At 38.0% G+C, this 13,129-nt stretch overlaps 1 protein-coding gene across 1 annotated transcript in view; it reads right to left on the bottom strand.

The window, feature by feature from the left end:
- EYS (eyes shut homolog) overlaps positions 1 to 13,129 on the bottom strand; it is an 874,211-nt gene that overhangs the window by 537,363 nt on the left and 323,719 nt on the right. Inside the window, exon 22 of the mRNA XM_054197017.1 lies at positions 4,990 to 5,111. Within this exon, the coding sequence (XP_054052992.1) occupies positions 4,990 to 5,111 (122 nt within the window). The remainder of the gene's footprint in view (positions 1 to 4,989; positions 5,112 to 13,129) is intronic.

Below are 13,129 nucleotides of genomic sequence, written 5' to 3'. Positions count from 1 at the left end.
TATGTTATAAAAAGAAAAGCAGCAACAACACACCATCTTAATTCTTTATAACAACCTCAACAATGAATACTGACAAAATGGCAAATAGCATGAATCCGTGGGATTCAACGTGGATATAAAGAAAGAACTAAGTACTTCGGAAAGACACTCAGATAATTCACCAAGTTTTAATGTCATAATGATTACAGCCACATTCCAAACTATATCATTAGAAACACCAGTTCATCCATAAAACTGTGTTGCCTTTTATTTTGCAAGAAGAGTTGAAAAGATTTTCACTTCAAGTTTCCCTGTAAACTGGTAAGAGCAAAGGAGACACAAGGGCTTTAATCAGGGTTTGATGTTATTAGGGCAAAACCTCAGAAGTATCAGGAGAGATGATACAATAGCATAGAGGAGAAATAGGGAATTCAGCTGACAATAGATGCATCTGTCTATAAATGTTCAGAGACATAATTTGAGAGACCATGCTATCATGAGAATTAGAGTGAGGTTCACATGGTACTGGAAATGTATGCATGAAAATACTCTAAATTCATTTCTTTGCTGTGCCATGTGCCAAACTGAAAAGTGAGAAGGTAGAAAAAGAAATTTCTTAGTTTATCAGCTGAACAAAAATTAATTGGAATGAAACAGGAATTATGTAGCAATGATCCATATTTAACAATTTAAACTTAACTATCAATTCAGTATCTTTCTTATTCTGATTTTTTAAAATAAAAATATACAACTGAGGCTTTTTTTTTTCTGTCAGCATGTGATTTATTTTTCTGTGATGGAAAGAAAAGCACTTGGTTCTGGCATACTTGTTGATTCTTCAGTTTTGGCAGCAAGTTTTCACATCAAGGTTCAAAAATTAATAGCACCAGACAAATAAAAGAACTTAAAAAATAAAATTTCAATTAGTAGTTATGGTTTGTATTATTCTCATTATTACAGACTTCTAACTTGGTACAAAAATATTTCCTTTTGCATTATATTATTTTCTGGTTTTTTTTCTATACACAAATTTTTTTTATGCTGTTGCACAATAAATTATCTAGTTTTTCAAGAACTGATGTTTTCAAATGGATTTGCAAATACTTAAGAGAAGCTAAACTAACGAGTATTATCGAAGGCATAAAAAGAAAGCTATGTTATGTATCCTTTACATTAATTTAAGTTAGAAGGGATATCAAGCATCAGTAGTGGTGTGGCCGACTTCAAAGAAAGGCAGAAAATTCTGAGTATTGTTGCCAGCAGCTGAACTTACACCAGGAAAACAAACGGTGCCAGAACATGGCCACAGGCAAGGAAACTGCACTGTCTATCGCTATTGCATTCTCAAAGCACTTCCTGGCCTGACTTTGGTCCAGACCAACTAATGCTTGTCCAGAACAATGCCTAGGCACAGCTCAAGAATGCCAATAATTTTTCCTATTAAGCAGTTAGAATCCGGTTATCCTGTTTTAAAGACTACGTTTAATTTTAAAGGTATGGCTGGATGTCCTCATGATCAGATACTAGTTACTGCCACTGCTTAGGTGCCACGAGATGAACACTTTGTCTTGTTGCTATAGTTTTTCAGAGAAAGTGTTAAAAAAGCTAATAGAAACCAGCAATTATTTTATTTTATTAATTGTGAAAAAAAGCAGAATGTCTTTTAACATCTGTGAGTATAAACTAGGACAAATCTAATGATTGAAATAAAATTGCTTTACGTTGGTCTAAACTCTTCATTCACCGAGTGGCCCATCCATCAAATCCATGTCTCTCCAATTTAAGGACAAGGATATTGCGCAGGACAGAGCCAAATGCTTTCCACAAGTCCAGGCAGATGATATCAGTTGCTCTTCCTTTATCCACCAGAGCTGTAATGCTGTCACAGAAGGCCACCAATTTCTCAGGCAGGATTTGCCCTTATTAAAGCCATGCTGGCTGTCACCAATCACCTCCTTATTTCCCACGTGCCTTAGCAGAGTTTCCAGGAGGATCTGCTCCATGATCTTGCTGGGCACAGAGGTGAGACTGATGGGCCTATAGTTGCCCAGGTCTTCCTTTTTACCCTTTTTAATAATGGTGGTTATGTGTCCCATTTTTCAGTCAGTGGGAACTTCACCAGAATGCCACAACTTCTCAAATACCATGGATAACAGCTTGACATCTTCATCCATCTAAGAAGCCTGAAGGTGCACAAGTCCCATTTTCCCAGTCCATGCATTTGTCTTCTGTGACTGTTTCCTTCTGCAGAGGGACCACATTTTCCCTAGTCTTCCTTTTAACACCAACATATCTATACAAGCTTTTCTTGTTGCCTTTGACATCCCTGGCCAGATTTAATTCTGCCAGGGCTTTAGCTTTCTTAACCTAATCCCTGGTTGCCTGACAATTCCTCTGTATTGCTCTCAGGCTACGTGTCCTTGCTTCCACCTCTCTGTAGGCTTCCTTTTTGAGTCTGAGTTTCTAAAGTAGCTCCTTGTTCATCCATGCATCCTCCTCCCAAAAAAGCTCCTGGCATTTTTTTTCTTGGGATACACCGCTCCTGAGCTTGGAGGAGGTGATCCTTGAATACTAAATGGATTTCTTGGGTCCTTCTTCCCTCCAGGGCTTTATTCCACAGTACTCTAATAAGCAGATCCCTGAAAACATCAGTCTGCTCTCCCGAACTCCAGAGTAGTGAGCTTGTTGTGCACACTCCTCACCGCCCTAAGGATCTTGATATCCACCATCATGGTCTACCAGTCCCTCCTTGTTGGTGAGAACAAGGCATGGCACCTATCCTCACTGGCTCCTCTATCACTTGGAGAAGGAAGTTATCATGGACACATTCCAGGAACATCCTGGACTGCTTATGCTCTACTGTGTTATCCCTCCAACGGGTATCGGGATGGTTGAAGTTCCCCATGTGAGGCTGCTCCTATCTGTCTATAGAGGGCCTTATCCACTCAGTCTTCTTGGTCAGGTGGCCCATAGCAAACCCCCACTCTAACATCACCTGTCCTTGCCCTCCCCTTAATCCTGACCCATAAGCTCTTGGTTGACTCCTCATCCACCCCAAGGCAGAACTCCATGCACTCCAGCTGGTCACTGACACAGAGGGCAACACACCCTCCTCGTCTCCCCTGACTGTCCTTCATGCAGAGCCTGTATCCTTCCATTCCAACGCTCCAGTCATAGGATCCATCCCACATGTCTCATGATGCCAGTAAGATCGTAGCCCTGCAGGTGTGTGCACGTCTCTAACTCCTCATGTTTATTCCCCATGCTATGTGTGTTTGCATGGAGACATTTAAGTTGGGCCCCAATGAAACTGACTTACTGGCTGGAATGCCTGGTATTTGTTTGTGCTGCACTCCAGGTACCCTCCTGACGATCCTGCTACAGGGTCTGGGCATTGGCATCATACTGGCAGGAGTCGGATGAATTGAGGTTCCCCCTCCCCCAGCAACTCTAGTTTAAAGCCCTCTTCACCAGCTTGGCAAGCCTCTGACTGAAGATACTCTTCCCGTTCTCTGACAGATGGACCCCATGAGGCCCCAGTAGACCAGGCTTCTTGAATCAAGTCCCGTGGCCTAAGTAGCCAAACCACTGTCTGTGGCACAGGGAGCAAATTGGATTGCCTTACTCAGCTCCAACGCCTCTCCTGATGCAATGGGTCTTTCCTCTTCACTCTGCAGAACTGTGAAGCGGTTCTGCAAGGGCACCTCAGGCTTCAGGGGAAGTCTCTTCCTCCTGCCAGTCCTCTCCATTACTTCCATTCTTCCATGTTACTGCCCTGCTTCCCTTCTGTGTCTGCCGGTGGAGGCGGGGGGGGTTGGCTGCCTGGCTGTGGGCTGCAGGTCCACCGCAGACTGCACTTGGAACCAGTGATCTATCTCCTTCACAGCCTCCCTGATGTTATGCAGCCTCCTCACTGCCTCCTGCAGCTCAGCCACCTGCTGCAGGAGGTTCTTGACCTGGGCACACATTTTGCAAACAGGTCTGCCACCTATTCTTGCCCTAGGAGAAAGGTCTAGGCACTTCCTGCAGTTTGAGGTCTGCACTGCAGCCTCTCCGTTCAGCAGCTTCATCCAGGTGGAGCCATCAGCTACTGCTGGGGTGGATGGTGCAGACCCCTAGGCCAGAGCTGCAGCCTTTGGTCTCAGAAAAGTGCCCACCATTCTGCCTTGAGGGTCAGGTAAGATGAGTGTCCTTGACCTGTGCAGATGGTCACAGAGCAGTGCCCGGTGCTAGACCAGTGGAATGCTCCTCTGTTGAAGAGCCATCCTCTTCATGCACCCCTCCTGCTTGAACTCAGTATAGTAGAATATCAAATATATAAGATATCAGTATCTATTAAGAGTTTACACTCAGATACAGAAGGATTGTTCTAATATTGACATCAGAATACAAGTAAACCCTGGCTACAAATAACAGAAGGTAATATCTAAATTGTTTACAGAGTTCTTATCTTCATAATACTGAACAAAAATAGTTTCTAAATCATGAATGCATGCATGAAATAAAGATTGCGGTTTGAGTTAAAAAATAATACGGTTAATGTCAAATCCTCATTTCTCTCAATTTCTCCCAGCGTGGCTGTACATTTTAGTTAAATTACTATTTTGTTGTCATTTTAAGCCACAAGGTGGCAGCAATGATATTATCTCTTCATCTAAGATTGTACAACTCTGTCCACTCCTACTACTTTTTCTCTTAAAGCAACTCCTGTGTTTACAGGGCGTATATGACAGAAAGAGGTCCTGTTTTTTCTTTGACAAAATACAGCTCCAGATTAGTTTACTTAGTAAGTGTTTTCAATTAATGCATTTTTTTACTTTTTCATCTACAATTAATGTCTGCTGACTTCAAATGAATGTGCAGTGAAGCAGTGTATCCATGACACAAGTTGTTTGCTCATCTTTGTGTAATAACATTCCATTCCCCAAGCGGAGAAATAAAAGAATAACTGGATGCGTAAGTCTGTCATTCCTGGAACATAATCATAAAGTGAGAAGACGCAATGCTTACCTATAGCTGTTGAAAAGATCCACGCAGGTTCCATTGTTTTTACAAGGCTCTGAATTACATTCATTTGATTCGTATTCACAAAATGTTCCTTCCCATCCAGGCAAGCAAACACATTGATATCTCTGTAATGTGTTAAGTAAAATAAATAATCTGTTACTTTTTGTATTTTTAATAAAATTATAACAGGCATTATTACTGATTGTGCATTTTTTGTCTTCTAACAGGTGTTTCACCATTTCAAAACTTGAATATTTTATAAATGTATCAGCAGTTTGACCTACTAATATGACCGGGGAAAAAAGGATATGAGGTAGGTATGCAACACTACTTATTAGCTACCTTTTTATATAATTAACTTGTGTACACAAAATCCTTTACTGTCTCTTCCTCCCTCCTCCAAGTTTTCCTAATAAAAGATACTACCTCTTCCATAAATTTAATTTGTTTAGATATTATACTGACTTGTCTAAAACACATGTATTTACAATCACCTGAGTTGTACTGCTCAGTATGCAATCCAAACAGAACAGAACTCAATATAAAATAATTTATTATGGAAATTCTCAGAATTATATCTAACTTGTTTAACACATTTAATACGATATCATGCCTAAGTATCTTAATTAAGCAGTACTAGACAACTCATGACATGAAAAATGCTGTCTCCTATACAGTACTAAACAACTCACAACATGAAAAATACTATCTCCTATACACTGTACTAGACAGAATACAGCGTGTATTAGGTAGTAATCCAGAGAACATAAATATAAATCTTCTAGCTCTATGGTGATAGCGCTAAATATACTAATGATCAGGTGTTGTGAGTGCTAAATTTCTGACTGATTAAACTGAATAAAACTTCAGCAGTGTGTATATCCACTTCAAAATGACATATATTATAGGACATTTTTCATCACGCCGCAAAGCTATTATACCAAATTTTAACCACACTCCAGTATTATCTCCAGCTTCAAAATTATCTGGTATCTGTATGCAATGGAGTGTTTCACATAAGTCTCACAGAACTGAAAAGTATAAAACATCTTTTTCCTGCCTATGTTCTGTTTCGTGGTTTAGCCCCTGACGGCAATAAAGAACCAAGTGGCCCTTCGCTCACTCCCCCTGCCCTGTGGCCAGATGGGAGGAGAATAGGAAGAAAAAGGCAAAACTCGTGGGTGGGTTGAGATAAAGGCGGGTTAACAGAACAGCAAAGAAAAGGGAAAACAACAATAACACTGATAAAGGAACATACAAAACACAATTAATGTACAACAGCTCACCGACTGCAACCCGGAAAAACCCCAACCCACTCCCAAGCAGCGATTCCTGCCCACCCCGCCCAGGGCAGCTCCCCTGCTATATACGGAGCAGGATGCCACAGGTACTGAACACCCCTTTGGCTAGTTTAGGTCAGCCCTCTGGGCTGTGTCCCGTCCCAGCTCCTTGTGAAAATTAACCCTATCCCCACCGGAACCAGGACATCCTACCACAAAATAAAAATTTTTAAAAAAATAAATAAAATAAAAAGAGAGAAAGGTGAACATCTGCTGAATTGATTATTAATTAGAGAGAAGCAGCAATGCAAATGCTTCCATTCAGCAGAAGTTTTAATTGTTTTCTTTTTGAACATGCTTGCTTCTAACAAGGCTGCTTTCTACCAAAAGTTAGGAAACACTTTAATGGTAAGTGTGACTAATGTGAATTATTACATTACTTGCTAAACATTGCAACAGCCTTCAGGGTAGATTTTAAAGCCTATTAAAATCCATGTAAATTGGAAGCCATTAACAGCAAAAAAAGCTGAGTTTTTTGAAAGCTGAGTGCGTAAATAAATTGCCATAGCATCATGATCAAATGTGTAACGTAGCAACATTGCAGCATCTACAGGTGTTTACAGTCTGCAAATCACATTGTTGCTTTTAGCTGCTTTGTTACTGAATCCACACTTTGGAAACAGACAGACCAATTGTGTTTCAAAGAGATATGGGCTATGAACTTTTACATTAACGCTAAAGGGAAATCATTTAATTTCCAAGTACAGTTTAAAAACATAAGTTAAGCGTCAGAACTCTGAAGGAAATGCATACTGGGCAACTGTCCCAGACCTTCTATGATGATACTCTTACCCTCTCCTGACAAACTAAAAGCTTAGAGTATTTTATTGGAACAAAGTTAACAAAACAAAAAAAAAAGGAAGTTAATGGTTTGAAGTCAAGCTCAGTATGATTGTCCTGACGTGTCATATAGTGTGGAACAGCTCCACTGTTTCCAGTACTTAAATTATTAACATGTATATTCTACTATAGTTGGTCAAGTCAACTTTTGCGCCAGCCAATGTGTACACAGTATATGTGCGATTTGTATTTTTCCCAACTGCATTCTATTTGTTTTGTGCTCATGCTGACCACTGCAGTTCCTAGGCTTGCTTGGGACACACCCATAATTTCTGTAACATGGATTTTCCTGAACCCACTGATATATATTTCAAAACCCAGAAAATAAAATTGAAGGGTACCTTTCTGAGTTAAGACAGGGCATTTTGACAAATATGAAACGTCAGTAACTTATTTACAGAGCAAAATAAGACAACAGAAAAATAATTGCCTTAAAGCAGACTGGACACTCAAGATGACCTCAGTATATACAGATCAGTTAACTAGGTATCATACTCAAAAAAAGAATGTAACATTTTGTCCTCTGTGTTTTACACAGGCAAGGCTATTTCATGTAACTAAATACAACTTGCAACCTGTGGACTCCATCTGTTAGGGGGAAAAAAAAAAAGCTTAATTGACAGTTTACTGTTACTGCTCTGTACTCCTGAACTCAGGCACAAGAACTGCAAAACATTCTCCATGAAGAGAGAAGAAAATTGGCAGCATGAGTTCAAGAAGTGGGAAATATTTGAAGTGACAGTAAATCAAAGGTTAATACAGGAGACAATAAAATTTTGTTAAAATATTTTTGTATTTTTAAAATAAAAATACTGGGAGACGAACTTGGTAAATCATTTTCTGGGAGTTGTGCCAAGGAAAGAAGAAAGAAAATACACTGAGACAAATTACATTACTAGCCCACATGTTAACACTTTCTATTACATCATAGCTGCACCCAAATTAGTTATTAAATATTTTAATAAATTGGAAAGTTTTTTTCTGAGATTTCCTCAGTTCCCTGCATATTTATCAGTGCCTTGAAAACAAGTGTTTGACTGGGAGGGAAAAAAAAAAGATGCTACAAACACACAAGGCAAAAATGGGGACTACTAGTCCATACCCACAAGTAACTATTAGACACCTCTTAAAAGGTGTACTATTGTCAGGTTAGGTTTTCACAAAAAACAGGAATGTGAGATAACGACTTACTGCCAAAAAACTCTTCCAGAAATGGATTACAAAATTAGAAGTAAAAGGAGGCTGCCAACAGCTTTGTTTAGAAAGCATCAGTGTTTTTCCTAATCTCACTAAAACGTCTATCAATCAGCTACTGAAATTCTATGCTTTGCAGATTTCTCATTACAGGAGGATTGTCACATCAAGCACAGAACACTACTCACATACGTGTGTATCATGCATTGATGCACTATATGTAAACTAAAAAAATCATATATTATTTCATCTCTGTGTAGATTTACAGTAACAACAGGTACCATGTCACAATAAATTATATGTAAGTATATGTTGGTAAAAAAGGTATTGATAGACACAAGACTCCACAGAGAAGGACCCAGCGCTCCCGGTGGACACCACGTTGAACACGGGCCAGCAATGCACCCTTGCAGCAAAGAAAGATAATGGTATCCTGGGCTGCATTAGGAGGAGCGTTGTCAGCAGGTGGAAGGGGGTGATGCTTACGCTCTACTCAGCACTGGTGAGGCCACATCTGGAGTGCTGTGTCAGTTCTGGGCTACCCAGCACAAGAGAGATACCGAGCTACTGGAGAGAGTCCAGCGAAAGGCCACTAACATTATTAAGAGACTGCCACATCTCTCATATGAGGAAAGGCTGAAACAGTTGGGACTATCAGTGTGGGCATAGTATACTCCCAACGACACAAAATGACAGGAAGCTGCATAGTCCAATTATGTGGTGAATCAAGCAAGACTGGAGGAACAGGATTTGATACCTATTTATGTATTTCTTCCCCTTTATTTACTATATTATGTACTACTATACATTGTAGACAGGTTAAAATACATGGTACCTTTGAGTTCCTCCAAATCATCTCTTCCTTGTCCTCTAAAGAACACACCAAATGCATAACTAACACCTTAGTTATTGCTTGTACATAGCTCTCCCTTGTACAATATATACCGCAGTATTTATAAGAGTGAGTTTTATCAGCAACACACAGGGTCAAAAACTGTAATTTTTTTAATCTCCTGCATACATACCCAGAATCATATATGCACACTAGCATGTCTTTATCCAATCAACAGTGTGCATAGTAAGAAAGTGTTACATAAGAGCATTTGCATATTTTCCCTTCTCCAACACTGTAGATGAAGAATTTATCATTTCCTTAAGCCCTAGTCAATGTTACTTTACTGGAAAATGGCAGCTGAACATCTGGTAAATAGAATATACAATGAAAAAGGTTCATCACACACAACAAGACTCTGAATTATGAACATGGCAAATCTTCAAGCCTGTACTTTACATGTGTAGGCTGAGCAGATTTTTCCCATACAGATATATATTCCAGGTACTTCTTCCATGTCTAGAGCAAAATTTGAATGGAAGCAATTTCACTTTTAAAGATCCTATGGAGTTGGGGCGTTTTGGTTTTTTTGGGTTTTTTTTTTTTTGGGGGGGGGATGTTACTGGTTTTAATTTTTTAGTAAACAGAAAGGAAAAAAATATACCTTGCCTGGAAACAGAAACACATGAATGGAAATGTATACCATGTGGTTTGAGTTCTTCTGCCAGACTACGTTTCCTGTGGTGCAACCCTTTTTTCATTAAGGCCAAACAGGATGAGCATATCATAAGACTACTTATCATTGGCACACAATGGCAGACATACTCCAGCAAGAAACCCTAGGTTTGCCTTTGAGACTTTTTCTCTCCTGAAAAATTATGGTCTTTTTGCCTCTACATAAAACTTTTCATCCCAAAATTCTGTTCTGGCAGGGCTTTTTCCTGCTGAAAACCTTCATGCAACATAATTTTGTTAGTGCTAACAGCAGTTAATTTCACCTTGTGAAATAAATGTGAACATAAAAACGTAAGCATCTGTGAAATCATATTTGCAATTGCTCTAAACCATACTGAGTTCCTAACATTATTTACGCAGCCTTTTTTGTTAATCTAAGGTCTTTTCTAAGTTGCTACTCTAATGCTTCACTTTTAAGCTGTTATTGATTTAACCATTTACATATAACCATACATAGTCACTAACAAAACTAGTTCATTCCCATTTTTTATTATGACATTGTTTTCATTATGGAAGTCTGCATTTATATCCTGTACTTTTACTAAAGAAAATCAAACTAAAACAAGATCTACACAGCGAAGTTCTAGCACCTACACTACCTTTCAGTCTTTCGGTAATGAATTATTTACCTGTTCTTCAGAGTATGTTGGAACAGTGAATGTATTAATAGCGTTGCTCCACAAGTGAAAGAAAACTGACTTCTGAGGCATGAAGAAAATCTGCAACTGGCCCTGTTTTTCCTAGTCTGAAAGACATAGATGGCTTGCTCTTATATTAGTTAATAACTGTAACAGAGTCAGATTGCCTAACTCACAGCAAAGAAAAACTTATTGGGGCCTAGTGCCATGAGGTTTGCAACACGATCACTAATACAGACATTAATTGGATGAACAATTATGATAAGCAACATGAAAGACTAAGATAAAAAAATACAAAACAGGGATTCGGAAGTGTAGAAAAATTACAGTAAAAATTCTGATTTCTAAACAGCACTCCAACAACTGAAGGGTTCTGATAAAACCACTATTTAAAAATCACCAAAATCAGTTACTGAATTTTATTATTAGAATCATTAGCTGTCATATTCATATGTATTACTTTATTTAAAAAAAGGGGTTTTTTTCTATTTTACTCTTTGTAAGTTACAAAGCCTATGTGATTTTTGTGCTAAGCACTGCAAAATGTGAAATACCGGGATAAACATCTCAAGTACTAGCTATCAACAGAACTTGAGATAGCATCATGGATTTTCAAAAGCTTATCTACTTTTTATTTTTATTCATATATCCTTCCCTAAACAGTTTGACATGTTAAAACTGCTGAGCAGTATATTTATTTGTCCTTCCAAAACTACTCATATTCTAACAACCCTAACTCATTATAAATTATATATTATCTGATATCAAGGATAAAACAGAATTTCCTTTATTTAAATTTTAAGCAAGTCTTACAGGAGAAGCAAAGAACATTTTTAATTTGCTTATCTCTCCAACCTCTTAAATAATGAATTAGTTAAATTAGCAAGAAGGAACATATTTAAAACAGCTAGTAGAGGCAAAGTTTGATGAGCTGTAATGAGCTTTGCCTTACATTGTAGTATTTCTATATCTGTGTATATTAAATGCATTTAATAAATATATGCAAAGCATGATTTTTAACTTCTTTCAACAGCAAGCATACCATTAGTAAAGGCAAGTTTGCATTTTCATTCATTGTGGGCCCCAGTTTAAAATATGGCTGGCATCTAGACATGCTGCATATTTACAACTCTAACTGCACTGTACTGTAATTTGTGACCACGAGGAAAATGATCTTAAATGGGAATAGTAGCTATTTGCACTGCATGTCTTTATACACTACCATTTCATAAAATGGTAGCTTTGCTAATAAATTTATAATCATCACTGCTTTTAATATTGATCATTTTAAAGTGACACACTTTACAATACTTTGCTGAAAATTTACTGCTCTTAAAATTAAATCACTAAAGACTAATGCTAGCAAAAGACTTCCCTTCAAATTATTTTAGATTTCATATACCCATTGCAAACTAATGCTGGCCTGTGCCTTCAGAGTTCAATCAAATCTTTCTATCACTGCTTAGATATGACAGTTCTCATAGACCAAAGGAAATCTTGTTGGGATTAGTCTTCTCTGTGGAGATTTGTCTGTAACATGCTGAGGCATACAAACATGCAACATGGCTTTTATTCATATTGACACAGGTTTTCTATTTGAGAATGACCAACATTAAACATTGTGTTAGGTTTGCAAAAAAAGGAAAAACAATAACAAATCAATGCCTCTGTGAACTTGTATTTCTCTAGTTATTTTAAAATGTTATTCTATGCAGCCCTACAAGAAATATGAACATTACAAAACCATAAGTATTTAAGAACAATCATTAAAATAAAGAGCTGTGACAGTCAAAGTCTTTAAAAATTGTTGCTGCGAATTGGGAAAGATTCTTCTTAGGAAAGCTTAAGGATTTCTGGAAAAAAAGTAAGTTGTTTTTTTTTTTTACTGCTTTTAGGAATGTTTTAAGCATGAGCCTAATCTAACCAGACTAGAAGTCATTTTATAATAACAAACCAAAGTCAATTTGAGATCTCCTACAGATTAATAATTGGCGATAGATTGTTTTTTGTCTGTATTTCTTGACCTGTGCTATTTATTCTATCTTACCCTTCTTTCCTTCCTCTCCTAGATAGCTTACTAGGAAACGTGGCAAAATCACCTTCAACATGACAGCTACTGAACAACTCAGGAAAACTAATGAGAAACAGCAACCTTAAGTTATTTGTGCAAAATAAACCAAATAACTAATCCAGCTAGTGACAGACATTTGAGTATCAGCCTTTCATCAGTGTATCTGGTTCGACGTTTAGCTCCATTGTTCAATGGCTAGTGAAAGGTCATAAACACGTTTCTGTTAAGCGGCAGTACTGACAGGAACTTGACCCAACTAAAAGCTTGTCTGGAGCTTTCAGTTTGCCCCTAGATCTCCAGTAATAGGAGAGCTATGGGAGTTCACTGTGATATTCCAACAGAATAGTCTAGGTACTGACAGACAGAAATAGCATTTTGCTTCTGAATTTCAAACCTGCTGGTAGTTTTTTTAACAAAGTAAGAAAAAGCAGTGCAACAACTACTGTTTTCCATAAAACAAAGCTACCTGGTTCCTTAACACAATAACCTACTC

Source organism: Rissa tridactyla, chromosome 3 (genome assembly GCF_028500815.1).
Source record: "Rissa tridactyla isolate bRisTri1 chromosome 3, bRisTri1.patW.cur.20221130, whole genome shotgun sequence".
In the NCBI taxonomy this organism is placed as follows: domain Eukaryota; kingdom Metazoa; phylum Chordata; class Aves; order Charadriiformes; family Laridae; genus Rissa; species Rissa tridactyla.
The sequence above is the reverse complement of the archived record's forward strand: the minus strand, read 5'-3'. Positions and strand labels throughout refer to the sequence as shown.